We start from the raw sequence: 12942 nt of genomic DNA, 5'->3' as shown, positions 1-12942 counted from the left end.
TTTGTCTCTGCTGATTTGTCTGTACTGCTCACTGTCCTTGTGAAAGCGAGTGGGCAGTAAATAGAACAGACTAACCAGGAGAGGAGCCTGGACAGGGGGTGAGCCCCTCAACTTGAGCAAGAGGCATCCTTCAATAAAGAAAATAAAAAAGCAGGTGTTTTCTTCCTGGAAAAGCAGCGAAGTCTCTTCTGCTCCTGCCTGCTGCCTGGCTCACCAGGTGTTACCACGACCCACTAGGACCAGCCGTGGTCTTGGGCAGAAGTGAAATGCTGCAGCACTCTTCACGACACGTGTTTTTGTTTTGTCAACACAGAGGTGTATTGGTTGCCTTAGGAGGAGTGAATATATTTTATTAACAACTTGATTGCTTGATTTACAGCTCGAAGGCATCTAGGAGGCATGTGGAACATGGCTCCCGTGGTTTCCCTGTGCAGGAAGCTGTGGATGTTAGGGGTGGGCCTGGCCACGCAATTCCAGAGAAATGAGCAGATGTCTTCTAGAGCAGTACTGTCCCACATGGCAGCCCCTGGCCCACAGGGCTGTTTACACTTAGTGTAGGTTAATAGTAAATCAAATAAAAGTCTTTGTAGCCACATTTCCCATGGCCCCCCACCTCTCCCAGTCCCGAGTGGATCCTGTGGATGGAAGATGTTTCCGTTTTCTCTGGGGTCTGAGAGCCTCTTAGCCGGCCTTTGGTGCTAGCATAGAGGAGTTCATGTGTGGGGAAGGAAAATTCAGAACCACCGGCTTTCATCACGCGTGTCTCTCTTTCTCTCGCTCGAACAGCTGCCAAAGATCTGGTGAGTCGGTTGCTGGTGGTAGACCCCAAAAAGCGCTACACGGCCCACCAGGTTCTTCAGCACCCCTGGATTGAAACAGCTGGGAAGGCCACGGCAAACCTACAGAAGGAGGCATCCCCCAGCGGTGAGGGTCACTTCTGGAGCCAGCACAAGAGGACTGCAGAGCAGGCGTCGTAGCCCCGAGCACCTGTGCGGCGTCTGCTCTGCTCAAGGACAGTCAAGGACAGCATCAGACTGAAGCAGAGAAAAGCGGCCTCTCATCGCACAGTTAGGAGAGACGCTCAGTATATTTTAGAAACAAGTCAACTGAGTCTGAGTGGTAAATGTTGTAACATATTTTCAGATTTGTACATCTGAAGCCTTTAATACTTGCTCTTTTTGGTAAGACCTGTCATCAGTGAGGAGTTTTGTTAATAACCACGTGTCATGCTTCCTCCTTGTAGTTAAGTTTGTGGTGTACTACTCCAGTGGTGCTCACTAGGGACTACACTTCCCCATGAAATGAACAAGGTGTATCCTTGCCTTTCTGTGCTAATAAAACATGCTCTGGATAACAGAAGTGGGACTGCATTCTAATTATTATGTTCTTAAATCTCATTTATTTATTTGAAAGGCAGTTATGGGGGGGAGAGAGAGAGAGAGAGAGAGAAAGAGAGAGAGAGGGAGCAAACTTCCACCCACTGTTTCATTCCCCAAATGGCAGCAATGGCCAGGGCTGGGCCTGGCTGAAGCCAGGAGCCAGGAGCTCCATCTGGGTCTCTCACATGGGTACAGGGCCTCAAGCACTCAGACCGTGTTCCGCTGCCTTCCCAGGTGCACTAGCAGGGAGCTGGATCATAAGTAGAACAGCCTGGACACAAACTGGTGGTGATATGGGATGCTGGCATCGCAGGTGGTGGCCCCACCTGCTATACCACAATGCTGACCCCTTCCAATTATTTCTTAATGCTGGAACGAGAGCTGAGGAATTAGATAATTGTTCAGACTGTAATTATTTCACTTATAGCTGAACTGAGTACATCTAAACGAGATGAGCACTTGAGTACTCGATAAGATATGTTCATTTTTAGTAAGTAACCATCTTGGTCTGCAGCTTCAGTTTGACCAAAGTTGGATTTGGTGCAGTTAGAAAAGAAGAAATCCTTTACCACTGCATACCTAGTTACACCTCTTTTTATTTTTAATTTTTTTTTGGTGGCCCAATTATGCCTGAGCCTGAGTCACTTCTACATGACGCTGGGGCTTCAGCCTGTGACTATGCTAATGTTTTCAGATCACTAGGAGCCATGTAGTGCTTCACTACCTCAGAAATGCAGCAAATGGATTATACTGGGGCTCAAAGGAGCCAGAGCTTGGGTACATTCCCAGCTGCAGAGCACATACAGGGGCGCAGAACACACTCAAGGTTTCTGTGCTGCAATGTTGGTCTCTCTGGATACCTCTGGGAGTATCTGTGAGCTTGAAAGCAAGACCTTTCCTGATACTGCCCAAACTGACTTGTTCAGGTTCTGTGTGACTTGGTCAGGAGGTCACAGACCCAGTCGGAAAGGTGGGTTTCTCTCCCTTACTCTCCCTTCCCTGTCAGCTGTGGCGTCGTGTAGGTGGAGGAGTGAAACAGCAGAGCAGGAATGGCACCAGAGAACCGACTGGAGGTGCTGGAGAATGGAAGAAACACAAAGGGGGGTCAGGGCAACCTAGAGGCGGTAACTGGGAAGTGGCTTGCATTCGTAGGTGGAGAATCAAGGGAAGAATCTGGGGCCATCAGAACCCAGAAGCTTGGAGCAAGGGAGAGACTCCTTGCACCACCAAGCTCCTCTTTCAACACTGAAAAGAACAACCCCAGCTTTCAGCCTTCTGTTGGAATTCCCCCCAATTGGGAAGGGTCGCTTCACAGCCCCTCCTGCAGCAGGCACCCCCAGAGGCCTGTGGGTATGAAGGCGGGGACAAGGCTGAAGGGCCATCCAGCCTCAGAGTGCCTCACGACGGTTGGCTAAGCCTCTACCACAGCCCAGTGTCTCCCTGCTGTAATCCTGCTCCTTCACTTCCAGAAGTGGAGACCCTGAGACCACGCCCCAACAATCCTTTTGCATGTTCTTTGGGAGCTTGGAGTTGGCTTGACATGACAGTTCTAGAAACTTGCAACCACCGTAGAGAGTTAGCAGGGGCACTTTGGCTTCAGGAGCTTGGAGCAGGGGTCCTGTGGAGCTGGACCTCAGGCCATTGAGGAGGGGGTGCTGTCCAGCAGGCAGTGCAGTGGTTCTCATTGTGAGAATGTGCAGAGGCCAGAAGCTGGATCCAGTTGCTCTTGGAACATCTTTTGATGAAGACACCAGTGACCTCCATGCCTCTAAGTCCAAAAGAGAATTTCAGTCTTCCCATTAGCATCACCTGATGGATCATTCTCTCTGAGTCATTCTCATGTTGACTTTGAGGATGCCACCTTTTTCTGGTTTTCCTTCTACATCCTTGTCCACTCTGTTGGGCCTGTTGTTTAGGTTCAGTCTTCTTCCAGTTGCTGAAATTGTAGTTCCATTATTAAATCATCAGGGAAATGCAATCTAATTCACAATGAAATCCTGCTATACACCCATTAAATGGCTAAAGTTAAATGGCTATAATGAAACAACCTACCATACCAAGGACTAGTGAGGACTAGAACTACTGGGACTGCTACACCCTGCTGGTGGGAATGTAAAATGGTGCTCCATCTTTGGGATACAGTTTGACAGTTCTTTTAAAAGCCAAACACTTCCCATAAGATCTGGCGGTTCCACTCTTAAGAATTTACCTGGGAGAAATTAAAGCACATCTCCTCAACAGACTTAATAATATTCATAGGTACTTTATTTGCACTAGCCTAAAAGTGGAGGCAGCCCAAATGTCCATCAGTTGGTGGGTAGATAAGCACATTCTGGTATGTTCATCAATGGACAGTTTTTCAGCCATGGAGAAGGAATGAATTATAGACACAGGAGCAACATGAATTAACCTTCAAATAATTAGGTTGGACAAGAGAAGTCAGACAAAAGAAAAGACTACATTCGGATGATTCCATTTACATAGTATTCTAGAAAATACCAACCAATCTACACTGACAGGAAACAGATCAGAGTTTGCCTGGGGAACAGAAATGGGGAAAAGGAGGAGAGAGGGAAACCAAAGAAACGAACACCTAGTAACTTGGAGGATGGTGGGTATATTCACTTTCCTGAATGTGATAATGGACTTGTGCACGTATATTTATTAATACTTATCAAACTGCATTTTTGAAATGTACAGTTTATCTTGTGTTGATTATACTTTATGAAACCATAGAGTTGTTATAATATAGTTGTAGGCGCTGGCACACCGGGTTCTAGTCCCAGTCGGGGTGCCGGATTCTGTCCCGGTTGCCCCTCTTCCAGGCCAGCTCTCTGCTGTGGCCCGGGAGTACAGTGGAGGATGGCCCAAGTGCTTGGGCCCTGCACCCCATGGGAGACCAGGAGAAGCACCTGACTCCTGCCATCAGATCAGCGTGGTGCGCCGTCCACAGTGCTCCGGCCGCGGCGGCCATTGGAGGGTAAACCATCGGCAAAGGAAGACCTTTCTCTCTGTCTCTCTCTCACTGTCCACTCCGCCTGTCAAAAACAAAACAAAACAAAACAAAACAAAACAAAACAAAATAAAAACAAAACAAAAACAAAACTAGTTGTAGATCCCAGAAGACCAGTCTTAGACCCTCTGACTCTGTGTTCTCCCCCTTGGCAGTTTCTTCTTAGTCTTTGCAGATGATCCATCGATGGCTTCTAACTCCCAGGCCATCTGTTCACCTGTCCACATGACATACCCAAGTGTGGACATCAGTTTTCCACGGTAGAATGCACAGTCATCCCTCCCAAACCTGATCCTCTCCCACTGCTCTTTATCTTGGGCAATAGTCCTGTTGAACAAGTTCAAAACACAGGTATCAGCCATGATACCCCAGCTTCTGGCCTTGAATCCACTCCCTCCCTGTTGATTTGCCTTCCTCAGTGTTGTTTGGATTTACCCACTTTCCTTAGCTTCTCTCCTGATGGATAATCAGGCTGTTTCTCACTAAGTCATTGTGTACACATCCCTTGTGCACACTTCAGAGAGTTCCTCTTTTTTTTTTTTTTTTTTTTGACAGGCAGAGTGGACAGTGAGAGAGAGAGAGAGAAAGGTCTTCCTTTTGCCGTTGGTTCACCCTCCAATTCCAATGGCTGCGGAGGCTGGCGCGCTGCGGCCGGCGCACCACGCTGATCCGATGGCAGGAGCCAGGTGCTTATTCTGGTCTCCCATGGGGTGCAGGGCCCAAGCACTTGGGCCATCCTCCACTGCACTCCCTGGCCACAGCAGAGAGCTGGCCTGGAAGAGGGGCAACGGGGAAAGAATCCGGCGCCCCGCCCGGGACTAGAACCCGGTGTGCCGGCGCCGCAAGGCGGAGGATTAGCCTAGTGAGCCGCGGCGCCGGCCGAGAGTTCCCCTTCTTACGCAGAGAACATTTGGAACTTGACCAGGGACTCCCAACTCGATTTGAATCAATTGTTTCTCCCCAGAGCCATGAAAGTTTCTTCCATGGATTTCCACGTTACCCAAACCTTCTGCTTACTGCAGGCACATTCCATTTAGGAAGATATGCCTTCACAAAGCCTGCTTAGGCAGAAGCAGGACCACAGCCATGTTCAATATTCAGGAGGCTATGGCCTCACTGTGAACTCTTAGGTGATATCCATTACACTTTTTCTTCACAGAAGACTGTGTTTGAGACCAGTGGTTAGTACTGCAGGGTGTGGGGTACCTCATGCAACCCCCTCAGCTGCAGACTGGTTGGGCATTCATGATGGATGAGGAGGTGGCTTCGGAGCCACAGCTGGTCCTCCCAGAAGAGACACCTTCACTGAAGAAGCTCTGGTGGCTGTCAAGTCACTTGCTTAGGGCTTATCCCCAGCCCCTCCTGAGTTGGGCATTTTGGGGGCAACTGCTTCATGTCCTTACTTGCTCCAGGTGGTGAAGAGATTTCTGATTCTCTCTCCCTTACGAACTCCTGCTACTGAGGTGGTGGATGCTTGTGGTTGGCTTGTACATCCCTGAAGCACCCACTCTCCTGGTCTTACCCTTGGTTGATCTGAGTATTGTTGCTCAAAGTGATGATCCTTTTTAAGGAAGCTCACACCCCATGGCTTGTCAACATGGGTTACAAAGAGCCAATCCCCTTGCCTCAACTTAGGAGAGCTCTGCATCACCAGCCCATGTCTCTTTGTGGGATCAGATACTACACCACAGTTAGCTCCTCCTCCTGCCCAGTCCTATAGTATTTATACCCCATTACCCAACAGGTGTTGCTAATGAGAACAATTCCCAGTAACCTTCCTTGCACGGATGTTTCTCAGTGCCAGCTTTCCAAGAAAACCAGCCTGTGAACTTCTCACATCCACGTAGAATCAGTGGGAGTCAACAGCACCCAGGGGGCCTTCTTCAGCTCCTCCCCTTGACTGGGCCTCCTCACATCTGGAATGGGCCTGCTGATGGCTTGGATTCACTGACTAAGACTACTCCCAGGGGACTGGGCACAACATGGCTCTGCTTCCAGGGATTCTTGGTGAGTGGACCTTGGTGGCTCTGAGGAAGCTGAAGGATGGGTCATAAGATCAGGGAACCAGCAACCTCAGAGAGGGGGTGCATGATGAACTCTGGTTTCCTTTACTTAAGGAGGGGGATCAGAACAAACTCTAGCAATTGTGCTTGCGTGAGTCCCTACAATCTGTCCCTGGGACTGGTAAGGAATGGAGAAAGCACATGCAGGTTGTACCGGATGCTTCTGGCCAGGATGGGAGGAAACTCAGCCTACTCGGGACAATTCAGAGGATCTGGCATGCCTCTAAGTAGACGGAGACAAAAACATAGCGGGGTTAATTTACTTGGGAGGTCATCCCAGAAGGGTGGTGAGGGAGTGAGGAAGTGAGCCCAGGAAGGGAGGAAAGCCAAGGAAGGGTGGGTGCATTCATGCATGAGGACCACCAGAAGCTGCAGAAGAGGCTGTGGAACATGCCTCAGCAATGTCCCACCACTGGGCAAGCAAGCTGGGATTTTATCCAACTCCTCTCCTTCGTTGTCTGAGAGCTTCTATGGGTGTGTTAAATCTCTGCCACTTTTGGCCTGTGCTGGGCCATGGAGGCTTCCACAGCCTGAAGGCAATGGCTTCAGGACGAGTTAGAGGAAGCTGTAGGCACTGAGCAGCCTTGTGCAGGTGTCCCTGGGTGGCTGATGGGGTTTTAGAGGGTGACATCACACTTCGGTAAGTAGAACATTGTTGGCATTAGATTGGGGAACAGAGGAGCAGTACTACTTGTATTGGTACTGAGAGTCTCCAGTCCTCTGGGGGAGGGCAGGGGCATTGTAAAAAAAATATCAAAGAGGACAGGAAACTGGATCAAAGTAACTCTGGGTAGATTTTAGGATGCTTGGAGTTATAGTGAGGCTTGTGGCCATTGAGGGTTGCTTCAGAATATACTGTTAAATCTTTCCACTCTGGGTTCAGAAGCCGACTTCAGCAGAGGAGTGCAGACTCAGAGGCATGCGGACTTCCTGCAGGGGAACTGTTTTGGTGACAGCTCTGCCTGGATGTTCTTTGGAGAAAGATTTGCAGAACTTGGAGACATGATAACTTCTGTTGCTTGCAACTTAGCTGTGCAGGGGAGCTGTACTCATTGTGGGTGATGAAGGTGAGTGCCATCGTTAGATACCTTAGGATTGCTTCAGTTTAGTCTGGTATGGAAGGACAAGTAGGGACGGGAAGAACGCTTTCATGGAGCGGGAAGAAATGTGGCAAACTGAACCAGTCACTGGCAGTGACAGAAGTGCTTTAGGCACGTCAGCAGACCAGCAGATTATGAGGGCCTCCCCCTTTCTAGACTCTTTCAAGTGGCATGCCATCGGCATTCTGGAGTGTCCCGATTCATGCCTTCTTCTTCACAGCCTTTGATGTTCTCTTTTTCAAACTGGTCTTTCTCTGCTGATTTGCTTCTGTCTGTACTCAAGGTCAGCTGCACAAAAGCAAGCTTAGCCATTTCAAACAATAACTTACTGTTTCTCATGGTTCTGTGGGATAGGTTGTGGGCTGGGCTCAGCTGAGTAGCCCTGGTCTAGCCTGTGCTCTGCTGTTTTTGGCTGGAAGAGGTGGGATGGATGGGCTCTCATGGCACCTGTCTGCTCACTCTTCAGAAAGCTAACCCAGACTTGACAACATGGGGGAGAAGGGTTTCCAGTATAAGATCAGAAGCTACAAGATCTCTTGAGGTTTAGCCCTAGAACTATAACAATACTTCCATTGCCTTTTATTGATTCAAGTGATTCACACAGCCATCTCAGACTCAAGAGGTAGAGAAATCCCTCTTGATGGGAGAAGTCATAAACAACTGGGGGCTACCATTTACCTTGCTTTAACCATCCTCCTCACTAATTCACTCTTTCTAAACCCGAGTCTTCATATCTTTCTAAAATTTATTTATTTAATTTACCTGAAAGACATGTGCAGATGGGAGGTATCTTCTCTCTGCTGCTTCACTCCCTAAATGCTGGGCCAGGCTGAGGCCAGGAGCCAGGAACTCAAACCACATCTCCCATGTAGGTGGGAGGGACCCAAGTACACGAATCATCAACTGCTGTCTCCCAGGGTGCACATTAGCAGAAAGCTGAAATCTGGGGCAGAGATGGGCTCAAACCCGATACATGGATAGGAGATGTGAGCATCCCAAGCAGCATTTTAACCACAGTGCCAAATGCCTGTCCCTCTGTTTCCCAATACACACACACAGTAGAGGGGCTGGGATTATGTCCGTTTCCTTCCCCAGTCACTGGAGAACATCCATTCATGCAATCAGCCTCCTACTTATCAAATATGATCACGTGCTTTTCATGAGTCAGGTGCTGTACCAGGCCGTGGGAATACAGGAGTTGGATATGGTACAGTGTCTGCTAACAAGACACTCAGTCTTGCCTGGGAGATGGGCCCTTAGACTGACAATTTAATGCAATGTAATGAATGGAATGAAGGCAGTGTACACAGAACTTCATATATACGAGTATCACAGCATGTATGAGAGGCTGGGCACCAGGCTAGGCCCTTGACATTTTCTCAGTGAATCCCCAAACAACTTACAGTATAGGGACTCTTAACCTACCCCATCATCTCTTGCATGAATCACCAAAGCCAGAGTGGATTAAAAATAAATTAACACACTGCCCTCAGTGTAAAATGGCTTTCCTTTTCCTTCAGAACACAACCAAAGTCCTCACAGTGGCCTTCTGGAGCTGAATGCTCCGGCCCTCCCACCCTTCCTCCCGGATTTCCTCTCCCACGCTCTCCCCAGTGTCAGCTCTGCTCCAGTTACACAAACACTTCTCTGGCTTTCTCAGACATGGTCCTCATTTGCTTTGGGGGCCCTTGTATTAGCAATTTCCTCTAAGTGTTTTCTTCTAGTTCTTTGAGATTTCAGCTCTCTCCTCAGAGAGGCTGCTTCCCTTAGATGAAGTCTCATTCATGTTTCCTTTGGTGTCCTCCTACCTGGAACCATCTTCGGTTCTCTTCTCCCCCATCAGATTGTCTGCTCCTCCTCCCTAGAGTGTAAGCTCCAAGAGGAACTTTGTCTTGTCTCTATCATCAGTGTCTAGAACAGTGCCCAGAAAATATTAACTATGTTTTTATGTAAAATTTTTATTTATTTATTAGAGAGAGAGAGAGACAGACAGACATCTCCTCAAATGTCTGCAATGGTTTGGGGCCAAAGCTAGGAGCCAGGACCTCAATTTAGATCTCCCATGTGGGTAGCAGGAGCTCAATTAGTTGAGCCATCAGTGCTGACTCCTGGGGTGTGCACTTACAAGAGGCTGGAGCCAGGACCTCAATTTAGGTCTCCCATGTTGGTAGCAACAGTGCTGATTCCTGGAGTATGCACTAACAGGAGGCTGGAGTCAGGAGCTCCAGAAGGTATGGCAGGCAGGCACCTGACATGGGACAAGGGTGTCCTACCTGACTCCTTAAGCACTAGGCCAAGTGCCTGTCCTAGTGGCTGGAAAAATTCAGGCTCACAGTAAATGCATTGCATGTATAGAGCAATCCTCAATTTACCATAAGGAAATCAAGGGAGGTTCCAGGTCACACAGATAGTAAATGCCAGACCTCACCCGAACCCATAATTATCAAAGACCATGGATTTTTCCTCCATATCACCCTTTCTAGACAACCTGGGAAAGCTTCTCTTCCCAAAACTGTGTCTTGATCCCAAGTTTTATGACTCTGCCTTTGATTCCAGTGTAGGAGCATCATGGCCACCCCTCTGTGGCAGGTACTAACAGCTGAGTTTCTAGGAGAGATTTTCATTGCATGAATATTTTCACATTTCTTTACTTGGAGTGGATTTTACAAATGATGGATGCTTAATATAATTTCTTTTTCCCCTTGAAAGCTCTATTAAGTCTTGGATTCATCTTGTAGTGATGGTGTTCTAGAATCTGGAAATAAATTACAGAGAAAACTCTGTACCTGTTTTCCAGAAAAAAGTGATACTTGGGAAAAATACCAGAAATTTCTCTCTTTCTCTGGCGTTGTATTCTTTGTGTTTTACACAGACACCATATAGAGTAGCATCAGACATTTATTACGTTGTTAATGGGATATTGTTTTTCTCCCTGGCTATTTTCCTGATAGAACCTTGGAATCGAATAAAATAAGAACATAAAGATATATCTAGATTTGTTCTGACAAATCTTCTCCAAGTGTATCACTGAATATACTTGGAGAAGAAAACCTGACCTTAAGAGAAATTACAGTCAGAAATCCAGCTGCGATTATAAAAGCCATTCAGCAGAGAGAAAATGATGTATCATCTATTGTGGTTCCCATGTAATTTATGTCAACAGAAAGCCAATAACTTCATCATGATCTGAAAGTGAATTTCGCTTGAGAGATCTTAGTCTCCTGATCTGATAGAAAAACGCATACACATACATTCTCTGCTCCAACTTCCCAAAAGAACTATGGTGGGAGGTGGGGTGGGAAGGCAGGTAACTCCAGATTACCAAAGGTTTCCAAGCATTTGACAGTTAGAGATTTATGTAGGAGCGTCATGGAAGTAGCTCTGAAAATGGAAAGTATAATTTTAATAGGCATTCTTCCTAAAGTCATTTTAAATGGATGTGTTTAAATTGATGTTTGCCAATCTTAATGCAAGCTGCTTAATTACCTTTTGGCCTTGGTTTTCCTACTTGGATGTAGGAGGTACTAATATTAGTCCCAAACCACAGGTGTGCAAGAATTACTGCACAGCTTTCTTTTCTGTAAATTTAGCTAAGTTTTCGTGCATACTCACCTCATCAGCGTATACCCATCTCGCCAGCTGGTGTGGTGGTCTCAGCTGTCACTCCTCATCGGGCTACAGGTGTGGCATCTTGTGAAGAGCAAAGTCATTGGGCACAGCCTTTCGTCATCAGCTCCCATGGAGTTAGTGCTGAGGTCCCAGCTGCTCCCTTCACCCGCCAGGCCACAGTGCCGACCCCTCCAGCATCACTGGCAATTACAATGGTTTTTCAGCTCCGATTCATGGGCATGGAAACCTGGCCAACTCGACAGTTTCCGCACTAGGAAAATCACGACAGCATTGATGGCAGCCGACCACCTGCGGGCCGCCTCTTGGTTCCTCTTTCCTCATTTCTTTGCGGCTCTGCTCCTTGCTGGCGGCCCCACGCTGCTCTGCACTTTTGTACCATTAAAGACCACATTTCAAGGAGAGATCAGTGAAGTCGGATCCTATTTTTAGAAAAAAGGCCCGAATCCTGCCCAGGGGCGACTCGTTTTATTGCGCTTCTTTTCAAACACTCCCTGGGGGGACCGTGTAAGGGCGGCTCCGGGCTTGCACCTGTGTCCCTGGGAGGCGGGCTCTCGGGATGCCCGGCCTGGCCCTTTCAGCCTTGACAACAACCGTGCAGGGCTGAGCACCGCCCGTTTGAAAAGTCAGAGAAGCAGCACGCAGCGGCCCTCCTCAGCCGCCTGCCTTCCCATCATGCACTTGGCCTGCCACGTGACCCACACGCTGCGTCCGTCCCTCAGGACGTGGCGGGAAGATGGCCGGCGCCGACGCCCCCAGAGAAAGGCTGTGAGACCCCGCGGGACGCCCCCTCGGAGGCCAGGCGCGCTCTCCCCTGCGCCTGCGCACACCAGCAGGCCTCCCACGTCTGACCCCCTCGCATGTCCGGGAGTCACGGAGCCCACCCTGGCTGCCGGCTCGCTACTCCCTCAGCACCATCGCCTCAGAGTGCAGAGGCCCAGGCTCCCGGGAAGGAAATTCTGATTGGCTCAGCCTGGGTCAGGGCCCACCAATCAGCTGTGTCTGACTGGAGTGGCGGGTCACGTGGGCCACGGGCTGCCCGTTCATTGGAGCGTAAGTTGGAAGCGGAGCTTCTAGGATGAGGGTCCGCGATGGGCGGGAAGTGAGCGGTGTGCCAGCGCCAGCGCGAGTGCCGCGTCTGTTTCTGGCCGCCCGTCGGTGCTGGCCTGGTGAGCTTCCGGTCCGAGGAAGCGTGCTCCTTTTCTGATTCCCGGCTTCCAGTGTAGACACGGTGCCTCCCACATCCCACAGCCACATGGAATGTGAGTATTAAAACTTCTTTTCCGCAGGTAGCAGCCAGGTATCCGCACACTTTTTTTTTTTTTTTTTTTTTTACTTTCCAATTTAACAAAATTTTTAAATGATTCCTCGTTTATTATACACTACGTTTTCTTATGCGTTAGGTCTGTAACTACCGTGTTAACTCATGTGCCGGAGCCACACTGTTTTAATGACTATGGGCTGTGTCTTTTACACAGTGGGGTTGTTCTGTACAGCCTGTGATCATTCTTTTTTTTTTAATTTATTTGACAGGCAGAGTTAGACAGTGAGAGAGAGACAGAAAGGTCTTCCTTCCGTTGGTTCACCCCCCGAATGGCCGCTTTGGCCAGCACTGCACCAATCCGAAGCCAGGAGCCAGGTGCTTCTCCCTGGTCTCCCATGGGGTGCAGGACCCAAGCACTTGGGCCATCCTCCACTGCCCTCCCGGGCCACAGCAGAGAGCGGGACAGGAAGAGGAGCAGCCAGGACTAGAACCAGTG

General features: G+C 48.9%; 1 protein-coding gene and 1 long non-coding RNA gene across 2 annotated transcripts in view; one reads left to right on the top strand and one right to left on the bottom strand.

The window, feature by feature from the left end:
- The window catches only part of DCLK3 (doublecortin like kinase 3), a 48018-nt gene extending 46659 nt beyond the window's left edge, over positions 1-1359 (top strand). Inside the window, exon 5 of the mRNA XM_070072954.1 lies at positions 787-1359. Within this exon, the coding sequence (XP_069929055.1) occupies positions 787-977 (191 nt within the window). The 3' untranslated portion in view covers positions 978-1359. The remainder of the gene's footprint in view (positions 1-786) is intronic.
- Positions 1037-12117, bottom strand: LOC127493929 (uncharacterized). The gene is made up of 2 exons (XR_007924511.2): positions 8318-12117; positions 1037-3315 (listed from the first exon to the last, which is right to left on the bottom strand). It is a non-coding gene; the product is annotated as an uncharacterized lncRNA (long non-coding RNA).
- Positions 12118-12942: the final 825 nt, after the last annotated feature.

This window comes from Oryctolagus cuniculus, chromosome 4 (genome assembly GCF_964237555.1).
Source record: "Oryctolagus cuniculus chromosome 4, mOryCun1.1, whole genome shotgun sequence".
NCBI lineage: Eukaryota > Metazoa > Chordata > Mammalia > Lagomorpha > Leporidae > Oryctolagus > Oryctolagus cuniculus.
This window is presented reverse-complemented; position numbering and strand designations above follow the sequence as displayed.